At 45.5% G+C, this 27,374-nt stretch overlaps 1 protein-coding gene and 1 long non-coding RNA gene across 20 annotated transcripts in view; one reads left to right on the forward strand and one right to left on the reverse strand.

Moving 5' to 3' along the window:
- The window catches only part of celf2 (cugbp, Elav-like family member 2), a 925,307-nt gene that overhangs the window by 59,408 nt on the left and 838,525 nt on the right, over positions 1–27,374 (reverse strand). For all 19 annotated transcript variants that reach the window (XM_038811867.1, XM_038811866.1, XM_038811859.1 and 16 more), the window contains 3 exons: positions 21,140–21,188; positions 11,821–11,955; positions 4,499–4,578 (listed from right to left, as the gene is read on the reverse strand). In XM_038811867.1, coding sequence (XP_038667795.1) covers positions 4,499–4,578; positions 11,821–11,955; positions 21,140–21,188 — 264 coding nt within the window. The remainder of the gene's footprint in view (positions 1–4,498; positions 4,579–11,820; positions 11,956–21,139; positions 21,189–27,374) is intronic.
- On the forward strand, positions 2,868–4,343 carry LOC119973551. Its single transcript, XR_005462347.1, has 3 exons — positions 2,868–2,936; positions 3,079–3,148; positions 4,258–4,343. It is a non-coding gene; the product is annotated as an uncharacterized LOC119973551 (long non-coding RNA).

Consider the following 27,374-nt stretch of genomic DNA (forward strand, 5'->3'; position numbering starts at 1 on the left):
TATAAGACATCAACTGCTCTACCTTCATCTACACACTTAGTTACCTCCTCAAAGAATTCAATCAAATTTGTGAGGCAAGACTTACCCTTCACGAATCTGTGTTGACTATCCCAGATTAGGCTGTATCTTTCCAAATGGTCATAAATCCTATCCTTCAGGACCTCTTCCGTTAACTTAACGACCACCGAAGTAAGACTAACTGGCCTATAATTACCAGGGTCATTCCTATTCCCTTTCTTGAACAGAGGAACAACATTCGCCACTCTCCAGTCCTCTGGCACTATCCCTGTGGACAGTGAGGATCCAAAGATCAAAGCCAAAGGCTCTGCAATCTCATCCTTGCCTCCTAAAGAATCCTTGGATATATCCCATCTGGCCCAGGGGACTTGTCGACCCTCATGTTTTTCAAAATTGCTAATACATCCTTCCTCAGAACATCTACCTCCTCCAGCCTACCCGCCTGTATCACACTCTCATCCTCAAAAACACGGCCCCTCTCCTTGGTGAACACTGAAGAAAAGTATTCATTCAACGCCTCTCCTATTTCTTCTGACTCCATGCACAAGTCCCCACTACTGTCCTTGACCGGCCCTACCCTCACCCTGGTCATTCTTTTATTTCTCACATAAGAGTAAAAAGCCTTGGGGTTTCCTTGATCCGACCAGCCAAGGACTTCTCATGCCCCCTCCTAGCTCTCCTAAGGCTTTTTTTTAAATAGCTCATTCCTTGCTTCCTTGTAACCCTCAAGCGACCCAACTGGTGGACAGATCGGAGGAGCCGGGATTGTTCACCTTGGAGGGGAGCAGGTTGAGAGGACATTTGACAGAAGTGTTCCAAATAATGAGGGGCCATGACGAGAGTAGAGAGGGGGGAGACTGTTCCTGTTGGCGAAAAGGGTCAAGAAGCAGAGACATGGATTTAAAGCGATTGGCAAAAAAAAACCGAAGGCCGCGAGGAAAACCTTATTGTGGGTAGCGAGCGGTTAGGATCTGGAATGCAATATCTGGGAGTGTAATCGAAGCTGGTTCGATTTCAGCTTTCAAAGCAGAATAGAATAAGAGAAGGGAAAACAATTGCAGGTCTATGAAGACTGGGCAGGAGCTAAATTGCTCTTACAGAGTGCTGGCAATGTCTGAATAGCCTCCTCTTGTGCCGTAACCATTAAATGATTCAAAGTGCGAGAGAGCTTGCTCACCAATTCCCTACCTTCACTCCTGGGTTCCATTCAGCACCTGTGACCTGCAGGAGGTCTAACACCTCACTGCCTCAGGAATCACCAATGTGTACTTCCACACCATCAGCCAGCGTCAATGCCTTTTCAAGGGGACTGCGGAAAATAAAAGCTCTGCTATTTTACAATTCCCTCCCTTCCTCTCCTGAAGACACCACCTCAGCCTAGGCTGTCCTTCCGTGGGTATACCCTCCAATACCTGCGTTTACCCTGTTATGTGTGGGCCCGGACAGTGAAAGCAGCACAAAATCCAATCTTGGGATTGAGGAAACACCAGACACACACTTTACAATAGTGGGGAACGAGGGCGGGGTGGTCCCTGGGTAGCAATTAGTGTTCCGTCACCCACCCGTGTCTAATCCAAGGGCTAACATCATTTGTAGCTCTTGCATTCCACAGGGCCGTGGCAGATTCCTGGTCCTTGTTGCAGCTACCAGATTATTAAATGGCTCAGATAAGCCGAGGATCTGCTTTAGAATGAAGCAGGTTAACAGTACCAAGTGCCCGCTTGTTTAAAGAAAAACACTGATCAGATACCAGAACAAATATCTGCACATATTAGATGATAAATTTCTGGAATAATCTACCAGGCAGGAGACACAGATTTAGGCCCCAATTTTAATCCCTTCTCTCACCCACCGGAGGGAAACAGGCTCAAGGGGTGGAAGCTTTGGAGTGGGCAAGAGGTTAAGTAAAAATGAAGGGAAAGACTTACCCACTTTGATCGTGGTGCCTTTGCCACAGATCTGAATATTAACACAGTTGATCGCTGCACCGACCTCCTTAAATATGCAGATAGGCACACGTGGCCTATTATTGTCTTGTATGGTTCGGTGTGCAGTGTTACTTGGCAATGCTTGTAAAGCACTTTGGGAGGCTTTGCTACATTAAAGGTGCTACGTAGATGCAAGTTGTGCCTGTTGGTGATTTTCTGTTTTGAGACATAGACCGGGAAAGGGGGGGGGGGGGGGGGGGGGCGGGGAGACAGGTGGTGTGGGGGTGCTATGACACACCTTAACCTGTCAGGCGGCCCATGTCAGGGGAGGGAGTCCGGACTCGGAAACCACCTAAGACAGATAAGTTGAATCGTTCTTTTGAAGATTTTCTATTGGGGTCAGGAGGAGCCTCTTACAAAGCCCTACTCCTTCCCCCCCACCCCACCACCTTGCCTTCAAAATAGGGGTCTCTAGATTTAGGGACACTCACAACACTACTGGATGCGAGGCTAAATCGGGTAGGACGCTGGCAAGCCAAGTACTGATTGAACCAACAATTTGGGGGGAACGGAAACCCATGGAAATGCCCTTAGACTGTGCCCACCAGTGAATCTTTAACATGAGATGTACATTGTAAATATAACCTGGAATGATGTACTTAAGTAATGTCAATTTATTTTGTAATGTACCGTTACAAATTTTATGAATAAAGGTTTCTTGGGGGGGCGAGGAGGGGGGGAGTGATAGCACAAGTGTGACCAATAGTTTGCGACTTTTTCAAATCCAGGCGGTCGCTACGGTAATGAACTCAGCCCATCTGCAATGTGACGATGACTCATCGTTGTTATTAGCAACTTGAAGCAGTTGCCACAACAACCATGAGAGAGCAGAGAAAAAGAATAGTCTTTATAGTCAATGTCAGAATATAGAGGGAAGAAGGGGACGGGGAGAAAAAAAACAAGTACAGGAAAAACACAATCACCACAAAGGTAAAACAACAGATGAATGAGAAAGAAATTAAATTATTTTTTGATGCCAAGTCCCTGATTTTAAGGAGGTTTGGTCAAAAAAAACCACACACACATACACAGCAAAAACAAATTAAAACACGTTTAACCTTTGGTCTCTTAGTAGGACATTGCTGACTTCGACATCTGCTTTGCGATTAAGTTACGTACCACAGCCACCACTGAGCAATTAGGTAGGTCAACCTTATTTTTAATGAGTGCAACAAGTTGTTAGTTGATCACTTTAATGCGCTAAATTCTTTAAGACCTGTGGTTAAACAGTGTTTGAAGACATATGCAGATTGTTATAAAGCTGTAATTTCTAGGAAGTTACTTTCTCCCAACACATTCCACCCTGTTGAAAGCTGCAGTATATTTTTTTGTGGGCCCCATTACATTGTGGGCAACATGTTTGGCTTTCAAAATAGCAAACTTCTTTATATTGGGGCTTTGCATTGCATTAACCGTTTCCAAGTTTCTCCAAGTTATCGTCCTGCCCTCCCCCGAGGTGCTGATCCCGAAAGGTGACGAGTACAGGCGGGCCAAACTGCCACTCAACTAATGGAAGCAACAATGGCAAGTGCTGGCTGGCTATTTGACTGCGAGGGCATCGAAGGCTGATCACAATCCTCAGCTGACATCCACCCAATTTCTTACAGATTTTAACAATTATACGGAAACGAAAAGTTGTGGCCATCAAAGGGTGCCTTTGCTCTTCTATGTTCAAAGAAGGCAGCTGAAGTGCCTGGATATGGAACGTTGCTGAATGTCCGATCATGGCCAAGTGGTTTTGACACTAAGTGCCTGTGTGCTTAATAGCGAGGGTCAAAGATGGGCACAAAGGTCAAGCTTAATCCCATACTCCCCAATCCTTGTTCACTCCATTTTCTGGAGGGCTCACTGTTACCAAGCAGGAGTGTGGGGTTCCTTGGCCACTCTATCCTCCACCCCCCCCCCCCCCCCCCCCCCCCCCCCCCCCCCCAAAACTGCTCTAACCGAGAGCAGCTGAACTCAACATAGATGAGGGTTCAAATCATAAAACTGTGTAGCACAGACGGAGGCCATTTAACCCACCATATTTCCGCCAGCTCTTTGGAATCCTTTAGCGTCCTCCTCTTCCCCCCCCCCCCCCCCCAATAGCCCTGCAGATTCAGCCCTCGAGAAAACTATGAGACTTTTTTGTGCACGTTGTGGAGCACATTAACCAAGCTCTTTCAGCAACCCTTTAAAAAGGGAAGAAAAGTATTTATTCTCGAAAGAAAAGATTTCACCTCGAAATGACCGTGATCTACTTTGATTGCAGGTGGGAATCTGGGAGACCGCTTTGAGAGATTTAGGAAGAGTTCAGAGGATGCAACAAATGACCGCCTTTGCAATGTCGTAGCATTTTCAGATCGCAGGCATAGCCTGCACATCGAAACCCTGAAAAAAACTACACGGTCGTGAATGAAAGATTTTTTTTTTTAAACTGTGAAATATGCTGCAGCTTTCCCACATTCCACAATATTCACAAAGAAACAAGAAAAGGGCAGACGATACAGTACCTCCATGGTCTGTGACTGGTGCATGGCTTTGATTGCATTCTGTGCCATTGCCCTTGCGGAAAACGTGACAAATGCACAGCCTGTGGGGACAAGGGGGACAGGGGAGCAGGAGAGACAAAAAAAAACAACAACACAAGAGGATTGGACGCTTGTTAAACCAACACAACTCTACGAGAACGGCCACAAGACGACACTGTTCTCAGTAGTACATGAAAATACAACAGCTTTTTAACATTTCATTTTCACGTGGCATTTTGTTTTTAAAGCCAGGAACAATCAGAGCAAGCCATGCCTTCCCTCCCCTTGCTGCTGGCCCCTAAAGCACCTAGGTTAATGCACTCACGAGAGAAAGGAAAGTAGGTCGACACACCATTTTACATACACAGCTGCCGCACTGGAAAGACGACATAAAACTCACTGTGCTGCATAACCCCAAGAGCACATGGATCCCAGTTACGCGGGTAGCTACTGCGCTGCCTGCCGTTGCACACACAGTTGTTCCTTCCACAGTGATTCTCAAACCTCACTTCTGTATGGAGTTGGCCGAGGGGGTTTGGGCCAGGAGCAGTAGGCTAGTTCTTTAATTTTGTATCGCAGGTAAAACTAAAACGTGCTTTTTTCCTTGAATTAAATAAGCAATTCAAAATACATTAGATGTGTTACATTACAATCACCTCCTGCTTCCTTCGGTTAATTAACATCTTTGCACAGAGTAACGTTTCCGATGGTGCATGCTTTCAGGGGTGCGAGGTCAGTGCCGGCTGGGTTTTCACCATTGCTGAGATGCCCAAAGTCAGGCTGATAATAGAACGGAGCAGAAGTGATGTTCTCTTCCCAAAAAAGATACACCTGACTTTGTCTCACTGGAGGGCTCTGTGACATCAGGGAATGACAGGTCTCGGAGGAAACAGGAGGTTCGATTTGACATTGGAACAGAATTCAGAAAGAGCTTAAGCGAAACTTGAGATCCCATTTAACTGTACAATATATTCTCCTTTGCATTATCACAGTCTTTTCAAATTTGTGTCGCATATGGTATAACAGGGTTATAAATCATCAATGACCCATTTGGAAGATATTCCTGTGGCAGATTTACTTTATTGTTTGGTTTAATACAACTAATTTTACATTTCCCTTTGTTGAACCTTTATAAATTGGACAGCTGTCACCTGGTTTATCCAATCTACCCTTAACCATCAAATAAAGAACTTAAAACACTTTGTAATCGCCTGTGTGCTTGCTAACCCGCATTGACGCCTGGTTCAATCTCATCCTCATTGTCAAATTCCTCCATGGCCCTGCTGCTCCTTATCTCCAACTTCCTCCAGTCCCCCCGCCCATCGAGAACGCTCTGCTCCTCCCATTCTCCCCTCATGCGCACCCACTGACTTCCATCATTCTACTTACCATCGCATTTTTGCCCTCAGCATGTGGACGTCCCTTCCTAAACCTCCCCACCTCTCTATCCCTTTCCCCTCCTTTACGATGTTCCTTAAACCCGCCCCTTTGAGAGCAAGGTTGTGATCAGCTGTTTTGATCTCCCCTTGTGCCCCCGGTGCCACATTCTGCTCCCGTAAAGTGCTTTGGGACGTTGTACTATGCTAAAGGCATTATGTAAATGTGAGTTGTTGTTGTAATGTCACATCCCAGTGGCTTGACTTTGGCTGGGGTGGGCTACAATAATGGGGTGGGGTCGAATTTTCTTCTAATTCATAGCGAGGCCAGTAACTCTCCCTACTGGATGACTGCATGTCCATCAGTGGCTGAAAGAGGACAGACAATTTAATATCTCAGTTGGGACTCATAGTAAGGTTCTCAACTGGGGCAAAAAAAAGATTTTCATCTTTCAGTTGCTGACCGTTCTGCTGTGCATTTCCTGCTTTTATTTCAGATCTGCCAACAATCATCCTTTCACTTATCTTCATTGTGCGTGCGTGCGCGCATCCGTGCGGCGCACAGTCTGGAGAATGAAATTCTGAAAGACCCAGTTTATCTGATGGTTCGTTGTATCTGGCTTTGGAAACTGTTAAGGTACTGCTTCCTCTTGTGGGGCAGAGCATTATGAGAGGTCATCAACATAACCCTAGAACGTCCAATTGGGGTGTCAAAAGAAACTTCTTCATCCCAAGAGTGGTGGGTATGAGGAATTCACCAAGGCTCCTTAAGCAGCACCTTCCAAACCCACGACCACTACCATCTAGAAGGACAAGAGCAGCAGGTACCTGGGGGAACACCACCACCTGGAAGGTCCCTTCCAAGTCACTCACCACCCTGACTTGGCAATATATTGCCTTTCCTTCAATATTGCTGGCCAAAATCCTGGAATTCCCTCCCTAACAGCACTGTGGAGATACCTACACCTCAGGGACTGCAGTGGTTCAACAGGGCAGCTCATGACCACCTTCTGAAGGACAACTAGGGATGGGCAATAAATTCTGGCCTATCCAGTGATGCCCACATCCCATAAATTCATTAAAAAAAAGGTATAGATGCATTTAAGGGGCAAACATTTTATGGAGTACGGAATGGAGGGTTACAATGGTAGATTTAGGTGAGAAAAGTTGGGAGGAGACTGAAATGGAGCATAAATACCAGCATTGACTAGTTAGGCTAAATGGCTGTTTCGGGGCTATATTTCCTATTGAAACCCAACCAATGCCACGGCATGGTATATTCATTCTTTATTCAATGTAAGCAATCCTGAGACACAGGTGGCACGGTGGTTAGCACTGCTGCCTCACGGCACCGAGAACCCCGGTTCGATCCCGGCCCTGGGTCACTGTCCGTGTGGAGTTTGCACATTCTCCCCATTTCTGTGTGGGTCTCACCCCCACAACTCAAAGAAGTGCAGGGTAGGCGGAATGGCCACACTAAATTGCCCCTTAATTGGAAAAACATAATTAAAAATTTTTTTTAAAAAAAGCAATCCTGAGACACAAAACAAGAGGGCTGGATTTGTCCGCCCCGCCCACCGCAAGGTCGCCACGGGCGAGACACGGACAATGGAGAAGTCCATTGACCTTGATCGGGATTCTCTGGTCGGCAGGGGCGCGCGGCCGGAGAATCCCGCCCAGATGTTTGTCTGCCCTGTAATTTTAATGGATTCTCAACTCTGTTGAGACAAAGTGAAATTTTATGCTTGTCGCGTGATATTGCGCTGAATAATTTCAAAGCCATGATGCTTCCCCTATAACCGCAGGTCATGCGGTGAAACCACTCCCACTTTCACTTCTGGTGATTGTAACCACAGTTGCCATCTGAGAACTTTGTGGAATCAGGGATTGGCAGACAGGGTGAGAGAGAGAGAGAGACATAGGGAAAGAAGAGCGAGAGAGACAGATGATGGAGTGATGAAGCGTTGCTCGCTGGTGTCTATGTAGACTTGGAGACAACAGCAATTCCCAGCTGGCTTCTCTTCTGAAGCAAGACAGAGAACCAATTATGAAAGTTGGTGACGACCCAAATGAGATGCCCAAACCTTGGGCACAGTTGGTTCAGGTTGACAGACGGACTGCTGATTACACAGTAAGCCCTGGGGCTATGCCTTTCTTTTATTTGAACAATAGGGGAACGGAGAAAATAGACTAAACGATTATTTATTAGGAAGCCTGCTTGCAGGTGAAGCTTTGAAAGAATGAGAAGGTGCTTCTCACATCTGCACAGGGAGCCCCCACCGTGGACGGTCCACAGAGGCTGACCTCAGATAGATGCCATCCTTCAAACTTTTAACAGGGAGAAGAAATTGAAATCTTTATACACTTTGATTTTATTTCAGTGCTCGAAAGGATGCCCATTTTTGGAGAAACGGCAGGTCAATGGCCCATGCATGGGAGGACAGATGGACAACCCTCGCACAATTTGGACGGGGCGTAATGGGGAGCTGGAGTAAGCCTCAATAAATGTGTCCTCAGCACGGTGGCGCAGTGGGTTAGCTCTGCTGCCTCACGGTGCCGAGGTCCCAAGTTCGATCCCGGCTCTGGGTCACTGCCCGTGTGGAGTTTGCACATTCTTCCCGTGTTTGCGTGGGTTTCGCCCCCACAACCCAAAGATATGCCGGGTAGGTGGATTGGCCACTCTAAATTGCCCCTTAAGTGAAAAAAATGAATTGGGTACTCTAAAGTTATAATAAATAAATAAATAAATGTGTCCTAGTTAATTCTATCTAGGCTGCATGTAGAAGTTATCAACGGGAACGGGCTCAAATCGTATTTTAACTACTCCGCCCCCCCCCCCCCCCCCCCGCCAGACCCGATTCAAATTTTCCTGAAAATCAATTTGACTTGTAAAATAACAAAATACACCCTCCCTCGTGTGTGCGTGGAAGAAAAAAATGTTGATATGCTTCAGAGTACTTGGGAGGAACTGACAATAAAGTTACAATTGTCAGCTTTATCTTTTCTTGAGCTCCCTATGTCGCTCTCGACAACTGATAAAGCAGCCTTGCAAAGGGTGGAAGCGTACACGGATGGGGCCAGCATAGAATCTGCCCTGCTAAATATTCAGTGTTGGTTATCTTCCGACCGGCAAGAAAGGGCTAATGGAAAGAACAGTTGTCACCTTAATTTTTTAAAAATTTGCAATCATGCATTCGTTTCTGCATTTCCTCCAACCTGATAAATACTATCTGTGCCCACGGTAAGGTTTCAGAAAGTAATTTCCGTCTGTCTGACATGATCAGAGGCAAACCACTTTCCTCGCTGTCAAAGAGCGCACTTTCTAACACATCTATTACCTCTGTCACCTAGATCAGAAGTCTATCTTTTACGTGAATGTTCAACTACCCGCATGATTTAAGAGAGGGGAACAAAAAAAAAAGAGGTAACGCTGCGACGTTAGGCTCGATAAAAGTTACCGGGAAACGAGCAGAATTCACACGGATTTGGTGTCACCCTGGTGGGGTTATAGCTGTTTGGGAATGCACAGCCTTAACCTGCTGAACTCCATTTAAACACGAAAAGGTAACTAGTCTGTCGTTTTTAATCTGGGATAAATTAGTGATTAAATGGGCTCAGCCTTCTCTTGGGGTAATGACACAGAGTCTGTGTCTGAACAATGCTTATTCTAAACCTCAGTCTGTGTTATTATTTTTCATTTCATTTTATGCTTTATTACTTCCCTCCTATCATCGGCCCATCGGAAACCAAGAGTAAGCAGCAATGGCAGACCCCGAGAGCTCGAGTAAAAGAGATGCAGATAAAGGGAGACAAAAGCAGAAAATGCTGCAAATGCACTGCAGCGACTGGAGGGAGGAGATAAGCAGAAACATTTCGAGGAGGGGGGTCCCTGCAGCAAGTGCGATGGCCGGAGAATTCTCTCTCACACTGCCTCCTTTCTACCTGTATTGGCAGGAGTCGTAGGTTTGCTTACTGAAGTTTACAAGTTGAGCCCAGAGCCTAGTAAAGCATTAATAACCAATATCATCTCAGGCCCAACCTACCCCACCTCACCCCGTGCCCAAACCAACCACCTCGCATCTCTCCCTCTTCTGCAACTTAACCGGGCCGTAGACATGATGCAGGGTGCGCTGTGCTAAACTGAGATCGGTCGTTCCCGCTGTTACAATGTCTGACGTCAGAAAAATTGTTACGGCTGCAGGGATGAATGGGGAGTGGGTGAACGGTGGACACAATTTATACTCCGCGATGATCATTCTGCATGGCGGGGGTGGAGGGGCATGGTGTGGAATCCAACACAGAGAGGCTCCGAAAAGAATTACCCCTAGGCTCCTGAAGTTTACGGTTTTATTCTGCCTTCCCAAAAACAACTTCTACTTTCAAGGCCTGAAGATTCCAATGCTGGAGTGTGGGGGAATTCCTCCGCGCATTTTTATAGAATAACGACAGACATTTCTTCAAATATCTGTTTGATTTCAATACAGTCACTCGCTCCATCCCTGCGTGCCCTGACTAGGCTGGTCATGTGTTTGGGGTGGGACAATCTTTTCAAGCCCATGATGCTGCTCTCGGTGGAGTATGGGAAAGCAGCTAAAATGTTACTTTGTGAGTTTTAATTAAGGAGGGCAGCAAGGAGATGAGCTGGCGATTAAGAGGAGGACTTTGTGGTAAATGGTTTGGTTAACGATTGAGTTCTCTTGGTTACAAGCACATGACACAATGTGTGTGTGTGCGTGTTGGGGGGGGGGGGGGGGGGTGAGGAGGATTTACATAGAATTTACCGTGCAGAAGGAGGCCATTCGGCCCATCGATTCTGCACCCGCTCTTGGAAAGAGCACCCTACCCAAGGTCAACACCTCCACCCTATCCCCATAACCCCACCCAACACTAAGGGCAATTTTGGACACTAAGGGCAATTTATCACGGCCAATCCACCTAACCTGCACATATTTGGACTGTGGGAGGAAACCGGAGCACCCGGAGGAAACCCACGCACACACGGGGAGGATGTGCAGACTCCGCACAGACAGTGACCCAAGCTGGAATCGAACCTGGGACACTGGAGCTGTGAAGCAATTATGCTATCCACAATGCTACCGTGCTGCCCCATGGTAAACATCTTTCAAACCCATCATGAACCTTTGGGTGAATCCCTTCCGCAATGTATGAAATAGCTTGCGAAGCACCCTTGGTGAAGTCAGTGCAGCCTTGCCTCCAATTAGGTCATTGCATCTCGTCCAGTTTCCACTCTGGGGGTGGGGGAGGGTCGAGGGAAGAGTTAGAACTGAGGCCCTAATCTCCAAAGCATTGTGGTCTTGTCGGATATTCATAAAGGTATTTGCAAATTCATTTCCTCCTCAACTTCAAGATTTATTTCCCCCTTTATCACACTAAATTGCTGCGGCAAATCTCAGATGGCTAAACCAAGCCTCCTGCGTCCAACAGAACAAGATGGTTTTGAAACATTTCAAAACTTAAATTAAATAACTACTGGTGACAAGATTGAAGGTTATCAACCTTGTCACAATTGGGGAACTTTAATAGGACTAAAACCACTTGGTAATAAGAGTAAAAAAATTAATAATTATTTTCTGGTTGCCTTTTGAAATACTGCCATGACAGGAGTCAAGGCTTAATGATAAAATGACTGGAATGAATGGCATGAGATAGAATCCAGTGATTAACGTATCAGCATCATGGGCTTAAAATACCTTACTGGGGGAGCTTAGAGAGTTAAAATACCTTACTGGGGGAGCTTAGAGAGTTAAAATACCTTACTGGGGGAGCTTAGAGAGTTAACATTATGCTGGAGGAGATATATTGACATGTAACATTTTGAATGGAAGATGCACCATTCTACTTCACTGCCTGTGACATATGGTTCCAATTAGCACAGGGAAAAACAGACAGGATGGATTGTACACTTGCCTCGACTCAACCCATCAGGTCCTCGCAGAATTCGGCATTCCTCTATCTGCCCGAATGTGGAGAACATCACTCTGATGTCGTTCTCGTTGCACTTTTTCGAAACCATCCCTATGAACAACTTTCGATCTTCCACAGCTGGAAGGGACAAGAAAAGAAGAAAAGGCAGGTGGGCATTAATGGTAATGTTTGGTCACCTTCTCCAGACAGCAATATTTCGCTCATGCAATCAGCAGTGAGGTGAGACGGTACGGCCCCTAGGCAAGAGTATTATTTTTTAAATCTCCCTCCGAATCAGCTTACGGCTGAGTGTTAGTTTGAATAACAAATCGAATTGGCAAAAATGCATGTTGCCACCACTACCACCCCCACCCACTCGCCCGCCCGCCCCTTGGATATAGATCCTCGGCTCCGGCTCCAACTTCAACAAAAGGCAATTAGAAGTGATATAAACAATGCCCTTCGGTTTAATAACCTGCCATCAGTTTTACAATAAAATACTTTATGGATTAATATATTTGCAAGCACGCACCGGGCTGACGTACGTCATATTCCAAATGCTTAAGTGTTTAATAATGCGCATCTGGATTGCTGCATTTTACAACCACAAACACTCAATAAAATGGAAATCAAATTGACTGTAAATTAAGACATTTAAAGGCACATGTTGTGAACTGTTTAACAGAATGATTTTCTCCAGGAAACGCGAATGGCAGAACCTGCACACTTGAATTCCTCAATGGTGTTGCAACACAGTATCCAAAAGAAAGTTAGTTCCCAGAGTTTTAATGAACAGTGTGTAGTCAGAGGTCTTCATTGGAAATTTAGGCCTTTAACCTGGTGTTGTAAGACTTCTTACTTGGAAATTTAGGATCACGCCTTTATCGCCATGGATATGTGTCACTGTTTCAAACGAACAAACTAAATTGGTACCACCTCAGGGTTCAACTGACAGCAGCTACCAAGCTACACGGACAAAAAAAAACCCATGCATATTTAAACACAATAGATTTCCAGTCAGATTCAGCACAGTCCAGGTCAGAACTGGAGTGAGAAAAACTGTCATTAGCCTCAAGCTCGTTATTCTATTTCCAGAGCAGATGGTGTCATCAGCTAATCAACATTTTTCAAACAGTGAGAATTTTGTTTCTCACTGTTGAACTTTAAGAACACAAAAAAACCCCTGAAATTTATCTGAAAATGATAAGACGTTTGCTATTTTTGTAATCCAAAAAATAATGTTCCCCGATAGGTATGGTAAATCCAGTCATTAGTTATCAGGTTTTGGCTGCTCCATACATCTGTATGAACACTGAGGTACTGCCCCATTCCAACTTTGTACCGCAGAACGCCGTGAATTGGCTCCATTGCCTGTAGTTGTTTTTTTTTCTTTTTTTAAATTAGAGTACCCAATTCATTTCTTTCCAATTAAGGGGAAATTTAGCGTGGCCAATCCACCTACCGTGCACATCTTTTCGATTGTGGGGGTGAAACCCACGCAAACACAGGGAGAATGTGCAAACTCCACACGGACGGTGACCTAGAGCCAGGATTGAACCTGCGACCTCGGTGCCGTGAGGCAGCAGGGCTAACCCACTGCGCCACTGTGCTGCCCTGCCTATAGTTGTTCTGAGCATCTGTGTACTGGGGTTTTGGTAATGGATGAGCTTGTTAGCCCTCTAATTGTTGAGCTTGTCTGTTGATTCTGAATGTGAACACTTTCTGTTGTCCAACTCCTGTGAGTAGGACTGATTCCAGGCTCCAAGTACATCGGAATATAGGAAGAGAGGGAGACCAGTCAGCCCCTCGGGTCTGCCTGGCAATACAATTAGATCACGGTTGATCTATACCTTAATCTCATCCACCCACCTCGACTCCTTAGCCCTTAATACTCTTGTCTGACAAGAACGTATTCAACTTGAAGAACATCAATAAAGGTTTTAATGGGTGCATTTTGCCTGCCAACTCCACTGATGATGGGTTGTGATTGGTCCCAAAGGAAAAGTCTCTGCACTTCATGCAAAGTATTGAAAAGGGGATTAAAAGCTTCAGCTGGAGGAAAGGTCACTGGAACAGGGCACCAGAGAGTTGCTGCCATTTGTTGAAAACACCGATATGGGGCGGCCCAGTGGCTAGCACTGCTCGGTGTCGAGGACCCGGGTTCGATCCCGGCCCCGGGTCACTGTCCATGTGGCGTTTGCACATTCTCCCCGTCTTTGCGTGGGTCTCACCCCCACAACCAAAGATGTACAGGTAGGTGGTTTGGCCACGCTAAATTGTCCGTTAATTGGAAAACAATTGCCACTTGGTGTCCAAAAGGTTAGGTGTGGTTATGGAAATAGGGTGGAAGTGTGGGCTTAAGTAGGGTGCTCTTTCCAAGGGCCGGTGCAGGCTCGATGGGCCAAATGACCTCCTTCTCACTCTAAAAAAGTGGAAAGGGGGAGAGGAACAGAGGGCAGCATGGTAGCACAGTGGTTAGCACAGTTGGTTCACAGCTCCAGGGTTCCAGATTTTATTCCCAGCTTGGGTGACTGTCTCGGCCATGATAAATTGCCCAAAAAGGTTAGGTGGGGTTACTGGGTTAGAGGGATAGGGTGGAGGCATGGACTTGGGGTGCTCTTTCCAAGAGCCGGTGCAGACTCGATGGGCCGAATGGTTTCCTTTTGCACTGTAAATTCTATGATTCTATAAACAATAACAAAGCACATTAAAGGCCCTTCACGGAATGGGGGGGGGGGGGGGGGGGGGGGGTTGTCAAGCAGAATTCGACACTGAGTCACATAATGAGATGTTAGGGCAGCTGACATAAAGTTTGGTCAAACAGGTAGGTTTTATGGAGTGTCTTAACCAACATGGACATTTGTGTTACAAACCAGAGCGTCTTTAGTTGCTGCAAGCTGGTAAATTTTGATCACAAGCTAGGCAGTGGGCTGAGAGTGCTTGTGGGAGACATCAGTAATCTAGGCACAGAAATGAAAGAGAACGTTCCTCTCCTTCAGCTCCCTTTGTAATTTCCTGACCTGAACCTCGCAGGATTCACGAGGGATTTTGCCGATCGCTGCAATTGGCTTTTGTCCACCAGAATTCTGCCAGTGTTTCAGACCTACTGCTGATGATAATTTTCATAAATGCCCTGAGGAAGTGTTGAACTGTTAGAGGTGTAATTCTTCACTGGCAATCTGCAAAAGCGCTGTTCCAAATTATTTGTTCTTGAGATGTGGGCATGGACACAGTTATAGCCCATCTACTTAATGACCTGAGAATATACGAATGGATCTTCACCATATTCCTCTCCAGTGGGTGGATGGTGTTAGGAAACCACGGTGATAATGGAATGGTGATGTATGCCTAAGTTCGCATAGCGTCGGACGTGGATCATGATATTGCTACTCTTGTCATTCTTCACGAGAGGGGTTAAGGAGCAGCAGAGGGGTGTAGATAAGGTGAGGTTGATTTGCTAACGCGCATCCTGTAGATAGTTCATGATGTGGCCACAGTGTGCTGATACAAAAGCTTGCATTTATTTAGTCTTGATGACTAATTGATTATTTAGGTCATCAATTAGTAAGATGACCTAAGGAATCACAGGAGTGATTATCAAATAAAACCTGACATTTAAGTGCAGTCAGAGGAGAGACAATCAAGGTGAGTGAATAGTCCTTCATTCAAACCAATTTTGTGATCTTGGACCAGTTACTCTCATCACGCTGCTAACTCGAGAACGGAATATCAACCACGTTGACATAAATCAGCAAATCTCAGCCACAAGTGGGAGCTTTACAGCTGCCATAGAACTTCACCCACAGCTTTATCTGAGATTATGGACCCCAGTGCAAACATTGGGCATGATAATCTGACTGGCTAGGCTAACACAACATCACAAATCCAGTCAAATGCTAGGAAAAAATCTCCTGTCACTTCACTCGTGATTCAAGGCTGCCTTTTCAGAAATTGCCAATAGCTCCCATTCATTTTTGGGCTGGATATTAACTCAAATATTCTCCCTCGTATTCAAATTTGTTGAAATCCATTTCCGATTTCATAGCTCCATGCATCCATGAAATAAGCCACCTTCTCCTGCTTGTGATCTTGATCTCTTGCTTATTGAAGAATATTATAGGAAGTTGACTATTCCATAATTAGGAATGGAGTGTTTATGATACAAAAATGTTGCTTACAGCTTTCATGTCTCCATGTAGATTGAAGGACAATCCGGTTTCCTCCCACAAGTCCCCAAAGACGTGCTGTTAGGTGAATTGGACATTCTGAATTCTCCCTCTGTGTACCTGAACAGGCGCAGGAGTGTGGCGACCAGGGGATTTTCACAGTAACTTCATTGCAGTGTTAATGTAAGCCTACTTAGAATCATAGAATTTAGAGTGAGGAGGCCGCCATTTGGCCCATCGAGTCTGCACCGGCTCTTGGAAAGAGCACCCTACTTAAGCCCACACCTCCACCCTATCCCCGTAACCCAACCTAACCTTTTGGACACTAAGGGGCAATTTAGCATGGCCAATCCACCTAACCTGCACATCTTTGGACTGCGGGAGGAAACCGGAGCATCCGGAGGAAACCCACACGGACACGGGGAGAAAGTGCAGACTCCACACAGTCACCCGAGGCCAGAAATGAATCTGTGACCCTGGAGCAGTGAGGCAGCAGCGTTAACTACTGTGCCGTCCACTTGTGACACTAATAAAGATTATTATTAGACTATTATTAAGCCTATCAGTCGATAAGCGAGTTAAAACCCTCTCAGTTGCTTTTATAACAAAGTGATCAGGGAGCAAGAGCTCAGTCCCCAAAATGAAAGCTATTCTAAATGTGGTCCCAGTGGCTCCTAAGCTTTAGCTTTGTACAGTAGTAATGTTGCATTTATCTAGTGCCTTTGAAATTGAAACATCTCAAAGAACTTCATGCACGCCACATGGTGAATTACTGTTTGAATCGAATCCTAGGCAAACGACCAACACCAGAGAATCACAAAATTATATTCTCGGGATATATACATTATCTTCAAGGCAGTGTGCAGTGTTGAATTTAATGTTTTATCCAATTGACTGCTGACAATTCAGCCAGAGCCTATCAACAGGATTAAAAGTGTCTGATAGTCTTTCAGCGTAAGAAAAACGGTTCGTGGGGAACTGATGTTCTGCCACTCAACTCACAGCATTGAATCAACACTCATATCGTTGCCTACTTTCTTGCAGCATTTCACAAGGCCTCAAGCCTGTGGATTTCTGTATCTCCTTTAGTCTTCATTTTCTCCTCGATTTTCAGCGTTTCAAAATTCAAGCTTGCTATTGCCAAGTCAGAGGCAGGATTTCTGGCTGAATTCTGATTATCTCCTTACTCCAGGGCTTCTGATAAATGTCCTGTATCATCACATTGGTTACATCAGCCAGCTTAGCATAGAGCAGGGATTGAACGTGTGTGGCAATCCTCACCTACATGGCTCAGTTGCAATCTGGGAAGTGCCCTTGCCAACTGAGTCACGGGAACGATCCATGCCAACCACAGAGTTATTGGCAAAGGTTTTAACCTCTGTTGACACATGAAATGATGGATACTGTCTACGTTGCTTGCAATCAGTGGATTGATAAAAATGGCATTCACCTCTTCCACATTGCCTCCTTCCCCTAAAACCCTTTGATACAAAGGCTGGTGCAAATCCAATGAGTAATCAGTCATTGTTGAAACAGCCTCCAAAAGTGTCTCATTTAATTAACCAGCTTCCTGTTTGTTAATGTCAACATATGGTATTTAATTACAGTCTGAAAATTCATAAGCATACTCATTATGAATTTGACGACAACTTAATCTATAATTACTATTACTTGAAAACTGTTTTTTGAGCATCATTTTTTTTAGAAGCTGCAATATTATCAAACATTTTACAATGTATTGTGTCAAAGACCACAATATTCTTTCTGAAAGGGATTCAAGATAAATGAGAGGGTCCCTCAATCACAGAAGTCAAGGTTTCTGCTCTCACATGGTTCCACTTTCAGTTCTGGGTCTCACTGACAGACAACTTTTGAATCCAGTAGTCAAATGTGAAATAAAAAGATTAATCAGTTCCATGCAAAGGGCACCAGGTCAAGACAACATAATTATTTTCCACAGGAATCAATTAGACTCAGTTAAGACTCTACTGCCCTTCTTCATTGTCACAAGGTTGCATCTGTTGAAGAGTTCGACAAATACATCGTGAGGTGCTGTCCAGTGAGGGAAACCTATTTGAAGTTAAATTTCACAACTATTGCCTGAGGCATGAAAACTTGACCAAATGCGTCAGGAACTGTTAAGTGTGAAATAAGGGTGATCTAATGTTTTGTATGTTTTACTGAGTGCGTTTACCGACTGAGACCGCATTAAGGTCAGCTTTGTGAACTGGCCTATGCATCTAGAACCTGGCTTGTGGTGGAGCATGCATACTCCACGTAGAACCAAAGTATCTAATCAGATACCTCAAGAATATGAGAAGACAAAATGTGGATCCAAGTGAATCATTGTGTATTCATATGATCAACGGTAGATCAGGGCTGAGTGCCACCTGGGACATTTTAGGAATTGTCTCACATCTTGACTCATTCATGAAATACAACAGAAATGTCTAGAGCTATAGAGGAATGTGTGGCTTTCCACCTGCATGTCAACATCAGGAGGACATCTCAACATCAAGAGGACATCTCAACATCAGGAGGACATCTCAACATCAAGTGGCCATCTCAATATCAAGAGGCCATCTCAACATCAAGTGGCCATCTCAACATCAAGAGGACATCTCAACATCAAGGGGACATCTCAACATCAAGGGGACATCTCAACATCAAGGGGACATCTCAACATCAAGGGGACATCTCAACATCAAGGGGACATCTCAACATCAAGGGGACATCTCAACATCAAGAGGACATCTCAACAGATGACGAAATAAGTGTACATGGGTTTTAGGAAATAAGTGTACATGGGTTTTAGGAACAGGGAAGGTCATTAAGTCTCAGAAGTCCATCTTTTCCTCCATCTTCAAAAACTCATTTTCAATTTTGGATTGGATTTGGATTTTGTTTATTGTCACGTGTATCAAGGTACAGTGAAAAGTAATTGTCTCAAGTCCAGTTATACTGTCCACTTCAGTGGCCATCTCCCAGCCTCTTTTAAATCACTATTCCCTGAAATTAAAATGAGTAAGGTGCGACCAGTCCCTCTCAACTAATCCCATGTTTAGGGTACACAAAGGTCACAATTTACTTACGTTCTGCCCTTGTACTAAGCCTGCATCCTGCTTGAGTGGGAACGCACAACACTATAGTGCCTCTGGTCGAGGTTGAAGGGAAAAAAAGCACTGAGGAAGGGTTCATGTAAATGTACGAAGAGTGGAAAATAATGATGGTGAGCTGCAGCCAGATAGGATTGGCCAGCGGTCCTGACAGTGTCAAGCATGCATTAGTTGGTGCTGCCCGGGGGCATAAGAAGGGGGCCTCAGAAGAAGGTCCATGGATCCTGGAGAAAGGCAAGTCCAAGAGTGTTTGGGCAGGTTGGGATCGGGGGAGATGGGTGGGGATGTTGTGTTTTACTGAGCAGGTGAGTAGGAAGAAACGAGTGGGCCTACACAAAAGGCACCCCCAGAAATAGTACTCTCTTCTTTCTTCACGCCCTTTTAAAATTTTTTTTTTTTTTTTTACACGGCCTGCCCACTCCCATGCCAACCGATTGTGGCATGGGCAGCGTATTATTGGGATCAATTTGATTGTTAGCAAGCTCAATTGACCCTTGAATGCTTATTTAAGTATGGTGGGTAGGCTGCAGATTTCGGCGAGATTGTGGGGCTGACAACTACCCTATTTTACATGACCCCGCCCCACTGAAAACACGTTTGGCAGGCGGATGTAAAGTCCGGCCCATGATGTTCTGGTGACAAACAGAGACTGAAATAAAACGTAGGACTGGGTACTACATGTATGAAATGAAAATTGCTTATTGTCACAAGTAGGCTTCAAATGAAGTTACTGTGAAAAGCCCCTAGTCGCCACATTCCAGCACCTGTTCGGGGAGGCTGGTACAAAGTGTTCAGGAAATAAAGGGACAGAAAGAAGAGTGTTAGAAACGTAGGAACTACGAGGAGGCCATTTGGCCCTTCGAACCTGCACCACCATTCAATAAGATCATGGCTAATCATCGATCAACACGGCATGTTGGCAGGGAGGTGAGTGCTGCTGCCTCGGCAGGGACCCAGGTTCAATTCCAACCTCGGGTGACCTGCCTGTGTGGCGTCTGCACATTCTCCCCGTGTCTGCGTGGGTTTCCTCCCACAGTCCAAAGATGTGCCGGTTATGTGGATTGGCCATGCTGAATAGCTCCTTAGGTGTCCGAGATGGGCAGGTTAGGTGGGGTTGGAGGGACAGAGTGCTCTTTTGGAGGGTCGGTGCAGACATGATGGGCCGAATGGCCTCCTTCTGCCCTGTCGGTGTTCTCTGATCTCAATGCCATGTTCCTGCCTTCTTGATATCATTAAAATCTGAAAAATTATCTATCTCAAAATGATCTATCTCTTTCTTGAAAACATTCAGTGACTTGGTCTCCACAGCCTTCTGCGGTAGAGAATTCCACAGGTTCACCGATCTTGGGAGTGAAGAAACTTCTCTTAATCTCAGTCCAAAAAGGTCTACCCCATCTCCTGAGACTGTGTCCCCTGGTTCTAGACTCCCCAATAGAGAAAAAAACATCCGCCCTCCATCTAGTCTGTCCAGCAAAAACAAAAACTGTTCATTCGGGGTGTGGGCATCACTGGTTGGACTAACGTTTATTGCCCATCCCTAATTGCTCATGATGGGCTTTTATGATAAATCGATTCATGGATGGCAATTGGACTTGTAAGGTAGTGAAGGGGCTGGACAGGGTGGATACGGAGGGGCTGAGAACACAGGAGTACAGGCTCAGGAAAGGAGGCTGATTATTTAGGACTGAGATGAGGAGAATGCCCTTCACTCAAATGGTTGTGTCTCTTTTAGCATCCTCTACTGCCTGGCGTTGTGAATGCTCCGTTGCTGAATATATTCAAGGCTGGAATACACAGGTTCTTGATCTCTCAACAAATCAAGTGAAATGTGGAGTGGGTGGGAAAACAGAGCAGGCTGAAGGCACCCTCTGATCCACCCTTGCTCCTATTGCTTCTGTTCTTAGTTACACGCAAGGGACTGTATCCACCTACATTCAGTGTCCTCGGGAGGAAAGGGAAAACATTACAAAAAAAAAAATCAAAACAAAACATCCATAAAAGTTTCACCTCCCAATCAGACAGTGCAAATACCTTGCTTACCATTTGATTTTTCACTATCAGCCGGTTTCATCTGAATAGGGTGATGCATCTGAAATGAAAGAGAGAACTCAAATTATTCTCTGCAACACAAAAAGTAAAATAACTGCTCCACATAGACACAATTTTGAATATTCCCAGCTGAGCGTTGCTACAGAATAGCATCAATTCTCTCTCCATTATTTAAAATCACAATACCATGAAATGCCAATGGTTCAAATAAAAATGAATGCCTTTTCCATTTTACAAGCAATTCCCTGTCATCATAAGATGCTTATCTGCACATATCCTCAATTATTTGTCAGTTTGTGCAGGATTACGCCCAGGCGCCAGCTTTGCTTCTTGGCTCGCCCCATTCATTGGTTGCCCCTACTCTTGGTGACAGCTTACCTATGTGTGATAGTATGAAAACAGAGGAGAGTGAATCAGAAACATGTTTTATATCTTTTCTGGCCCAACACCTTCAATGCAAAATCCTTTCCCATGCTAGTTTCCCTGCAGCTTTGCCCCATGCTATCTTCGTCTTCTCCATCAGCCTCATCTATACAAGATCACGAGGGACGTGGATAGAGTGGATGGGACAGTCACCAGGGGGCATAGGTTTGAGGTCCATGGGGCAAAGTTTAGAGGAGATGTGCGAGGCAGGATTTTTACGCAGAGGGTGGTGAGTGCCTGGAAGGCTTTGCCAGGGGAGGTTGTGGAAGCAGATACATTAACAGCATTCAAAAGGCATCTCGACAAATACATGGATAGGATGGGTATAGAGAGATATGGCACAAGGAAGTGCTGCTGAGGGTTTTAGCCAAGGTTAGTATCATGACTGGTCTAGGCTTTGAGAGCCGAAGGGCCTGGTCCTGAGCTGTATTGTTCTTTGTTCTTTTACTCTCTTGTCCCTCTGATTTGTGTTTCTATCTATTCCCTTTCTCTTCACCCAATCACTGGTGGCAAAAGGCCTTCAGCTGCCTCTGGCCTGCTCCTTGGGATTTCTTCGCTCAACCCCTCCACCCCTGCACGGCCTTGAATAGAAATGGCGATCGGGTGGCTTCTTACAAGAAGTGGCCAGTCTCGAGTGTCAGTTTTACGGCGGGGGTGGCAAATTGAAAATTTAGCCCAACGAAAACGAGTGTCATCCGGACTTGAAACGTTAGCTCCGCTCTCTCTCTCCAACGATGCTGTCGGACCTGGTGAGATTGCCCAGCCTTTTCTGCTTTTGTTTCAGATTCCAGCGTCCGCAGTAATTTGCTTTTATGAAAATTTAGCCCTCCATTTCTCTTGTGCCGGCGCAGACAGGCTTGAACATTTTGCTGCCCTGACTTCAGATCTGCAGCATCTGAATGTATGTGTTTTTCCAGCTCTCTATTGTTAATACGATGAACTCTGCTACACCCAGTGTGTCTGAATCAGAACAAGATTACACTCATAAAGAATATGAAACACTTGGGGACTGCTCTTTTTTTTTTTGCAGAACATAACACTTCTATTAGATTCAATACTGACCTATAACTATTCCATGGCTCATACACATTTCCTTCACTGCAGAGAAACAATGGGCAATAAGTCTGAGCAGGAAACTGTTTGATCCCTCAACCTCTATAAATTATGGTTTAAAAACAACAGAAAATCAATATTGCAGCAGACGTGGTAGGCACTAGTCACTTTGTCACAAGTGAATAAAGTTTATGGCGAGCAGTCTATCGAGGAGTTAGAAGTAGAAAATAAAGGGTTATTAATAAGACATTAATATTTGATGGTAATCAGTCATGCATTGCCCAGAATTGCAAACCATTTAATCTTTAAAACAAGCATGGAGGACACTTTCTTTTCGAACAGCTCATCTCTCGGAGGAGCATATTCTTCCATTGCCTCATCGGTTCTGGCAAAGAAACGCTGCCTTCATGTGATGGAAGAAAAGCACACGGCGTTGATAAGTAAGGCATACTGTGGTATCCCGAGTGAGGTTTCCCCAGTGACAGACTGCCCTGGGTGACTTGCTCCATGGTGGTAAGTGGCGCTGACCCGGGGCTAAGAGGCCCAGGTAACACCAAACTATCTTTATCTCAGCCTCCTGTGATTCGCTCGGTAGCGCCACTCTTTCACTGACGATGCCACAAAGCGTTTCCATGCTGTTTTTTTCTCAAACCTGATTTCCTGGAAGATTTTAATTGTTGTAACTGGATCAGAGGTTCTGTACAAACGCATGAAATGCTAGTCAGCTAACAATTTAAAAGGTAACTTGTGGGTGGGCTAATATTTTTCAAAAAGGCAGAAAAGTTGCAGAGACCGCTTTTAACACTATCATGTAACTCCCCTGAAGCTTTAAACATGGGCAAGTGTTACCTCAGCAAAATCAGTCACCTTTAGAAGAGAAGACAACTGGAAGGAGGAACTTGTAGCATAAAACACGAGGAAAGATTTAACAGCATTCTGCATGTGGCTTTTGGAAGAAATGGGAGGAAGGATAGATCATTTGGCCCTTCAATGCTATTTTGTCATTTAATAATATTATGACTTATCATATACTTCGGGCAGGATTCTCCAATAATGGGGCTAAATCCCCACTCCGGCGTGAAAAGCGGTGCCACCCACTCTGGCGTCAATGGTCCCCGATAATGGGTAATGCTCTCCTTCCTAGGGGGGCTAGGTTGATGCCAGAGTGGTCCCGGCAGCTCCAGCCGGCGCGGGTTCGCACATGCACAAACGGCCGCACGGTTTCACGGAACGGACGGCGTATCTCTGCGCATGCGCGGGAATTCCCTTCTCTGCGTCGGCCCCCGGGCAATATGGTGGAGCCCTACAGGGGCCCGGCGTGGAGTAAAATAGGCCCCCACTGAACTAGCCCACCAGCCAATCGGTAGGCCCCGATCGCGGGCCAGGCCACCGTGCTTGCCCTTTGAGGGGGTGAGCTGACGGGTGGTGGTTTAATGTGAAGATCACCGCACCTCAGGCAAGGGGCAAGGTTCATGAATAACTTCAGCCGGTACGGGAAATGAACCCATGCTGTTGGCCCTTACTCTGCATCACAAACCAGCTGTCCAGCCAACTAAGCTAAACCAGCTCCGAGAGATCACTCCCCTCCTCTTCTTTGAAACACGGCCACCCAAGCAAGGAGAATGGGCCTCAGTTAAACATCTCTTCCGGGCAGCACGGTGGCGCAGTGGTTAGCACTGCTGCCTCATGGCACCGAGGTCCCAGGTTCGATCACGGCTCTGGGTCACTGTCCGTGTGGAGTTTGCACATTCTCCTAGTGTTTGCGTGGGTTTCGCCCCCACAACCCAAAGGTGTGCAGGGTAGGTGGATTGGCCACGCTAAATTACCCCTTAATTAGAAACGAAAATGAACTGGGTACTCTAAATTTATTTTTAAAAAACATCTCTTCCGAAAGACAGCACCTGTTGACAGTGCAGCGCTCCCTCGGTACCGCGCTGGAGTGTCAGCATTGGGGTTTATGCCCGAGTCCTGGGGCGGGACTTGAACTCAGAACCTCTGACTGAGAGATTCAGCATTATCAACTTAGCCACGGCACGATGGAGGAGCCAAGGAAAAACAAATCCAAGAGGGTCGTAATATCCTGGCTGAAGGCAACACTTGTGGAAGGGGAAATGTTTGGTTCAAAGTGAGGCAGTTGCTGAGATCAGAGATTAATCAGGCCACAAGGGGGTCTTTGCAAACCAAGATGAACAATTTGGAATCAATGCATTGTGGATTAAGCCCATTGGAGGAAGGTGAAAGACAGAAAGTATTAGACGATACAGAATAGCATTTGGGCAGTGGAGTCGTCCAGATATTGTGTATTTTCTTGACTGTAAAGTAAAAACACATTCTTTGTATGACTTGTCCTTGAAGTAATCATTTTTCCTGGAATCTATTTTATTCGGTAAGAACACGCACACCAAATCTTTTTCTGAAAAGGTGCTCTAGGATAAGAAGAAATATTTAGTCATATGAATCTTTTGTGGATTGCCAGCCAAGGCCAAGTCTAAGGATTAGTATCAAAGCAGAAAACATTTCATGTTTCCCCATTTAACTGAGCTCTCTGCAATTTGACAAAAAAAAAATCATGCTGCAGTTACATTGCTCAACACAGGTCAGTCAATAACCTACATTTGATTCAATAAATCATCTTGGCTGTAGCCTTTGAGAGTTATACAGAGTCCCTCTTGTGCATCTCATTAACAGCACCCAGTGGTGACCTCTTGAGGCAAGAATTCGTGATGGTCCATTTTAATGAAGCTGATGCCCATAAAACATTTAACATCTACAAATGAATGTCTAATGGGAGTGCGAGCGGAATACAAAATTAAAATGTGCAAAGGTAACTCATTCCCTACTTTTATTGAGAGGCCATTGATTAGAAATTACGGAATGTTTTGATATATATTCTCAAATTAATCTCAAATGATGAGTCTGTGGAGGTGTTCAAAAATTAACGCAGCCCTTCTAAAAGAGAAGGAATTTACAGAATCCCTACAATGCAGAAGGAGGCCATTCGGCCCATCAAGGCTGCACTGCCCTGCGAAAGAGAGCCTCACCTTGGCCTATTGGACACTAAGGGGTAATTTATCATGACCAATCCACCTAACCTACACATCTTTGTACTGTGGGAGGAAACTGGAGCACCCGGAGGCAACCCACAGAGACACTGGGAGAACGTGCAAACTCCACACAGATAGTCACCCGAGGCCGGAATTGAACCCGGATCCCTGGTGCTGTGAGGCAGCAGCGCTAACCACTGTGCTGCCCTATGAACAAAAGTTAAACTCTTTCACCATACCTCAAACGCCTGTTTTACTCCCTCACTCCTTCTCTTTTTTTTCCATTACTCTATTCACGGTTTTCTCTTTCAACTGCATTTTTCTCTCAATTTTTACATTCTATTTTCTTCCTTTGCTTTCTCATTTGTTCTGTCCCATGCTCTATTTCCCACCGGCTCGCCTTGCCAATTGGGTGAATGTAGAATGCCAGTGTCGACAAGCCCCAGGCAGGCAGTGGGGAAGTTGCCAAACATTGGGATGTGGGAGAGGGTCAGACAGATGCACTGGTATTGAGACAGATATGGGGCAAGGTTGCTGGAGAGATCCGAACTGGATGGGCTGGGTGAAACAGACGGTTAGCTCTGTGCTTCACAGCGCCAGGGTCCCAGGTTCGATTCCCGGCTTGCGACACTGTCTGTGTGGAGACTGCACGTTCTCCCAGTGTCTGCACGGGTTTCCTCTGGTTTTCTCCAACAGTCCAAAGATGTCCAGGTTAGGTGGATTGGCCATGATAAATTGCCCTTGGTGTCCAAAAAAGGTTGGGTGGGGTTATGGGGAAAATAGAATGGGGTGGACGTGTGGGCTTAAGTAGGGTGCTCTTTCCAAGGGCCGTTGCAGCCTCGATACAGCCTTCTGCACTGTAAATTCTATGATTAACGTTGAAATTCAGAGCACAGTAAGAATACTGGCGCAGTGGTAATCTCGCTATGCTGGTATTCCGGAGGCCCAGGTTAATGCCTGTGCATCACTCTCAATTGAATTCATAGCAATTGCTAACACACCCACATATTATTATGTTGCTTTTAACTGCAGGAGTGATTTTTGCTGTTAGTGATCAGGAAAATAAGAAATAGGAACAGCAGCAGGCAAATCAGCTCCGTCGTTAAACTGGACCATTGCTGAGCATTTATTTCAATGCCATTTTCTTGCACGACCTCCATATCCCTCGATGCCTTTAATATCTAAACGCCTGTCGCTCTCTGTCGACCTTTCTCCCCCAGCCAAGCACCAATCAATACTTCACCACCTGGGGTATTTTCTCATTGAGATCTTTACAAGTTGAGTTTTAACTGGCATCCCGTTCTTCCCGACCCTTTATCATTTTCACCCCATCAGCTAAGGCCAATTGGACTGGATGAAGTACAGATAGGATTGAATGAAATTCAATGCAAATAAATTGGAGGCATTACATTTTTGTAAGGAAAAATAAGGAGGTCACATATTACTTGGAAAATAAAAATTCAAATGGAGTAGAGAAGCAAAATGATTGAGAAGTGAAAAGCGGGCGGCACGGTGGCGCAGTGGTTAACACTGCTGCCTCACAGCGCCGAAGACTCGGGTTCGATGGCCCCCAGTCACTGTCCGTGTGGAGTTTGCACATTCTCCCCGTGTCTGTGTGGGTCCCACCCCCACAACCCAAATATGCGCAGATAGGTAGATTGGCCATGCTAAATTGCCCCTTAATTGGAAAGAAAGATTGGGGGTAG

Source organism: Scyliorhinus canicula, chromosome 11 (genome assembly GCF_902713615.1).
Source record: "Scyliorhinus canicula chromosome 11, sScyCan1.1, whole genome shotgun sequence".
Taxonomy (NCBI): domain Eukaryota; kingdom Metazoa; phylum Chordata; class Chondrichthyes; order Carcharhiniformes; family Scyliorhinidae; genus Scyliorhinus; species Scyliorhinus canicula.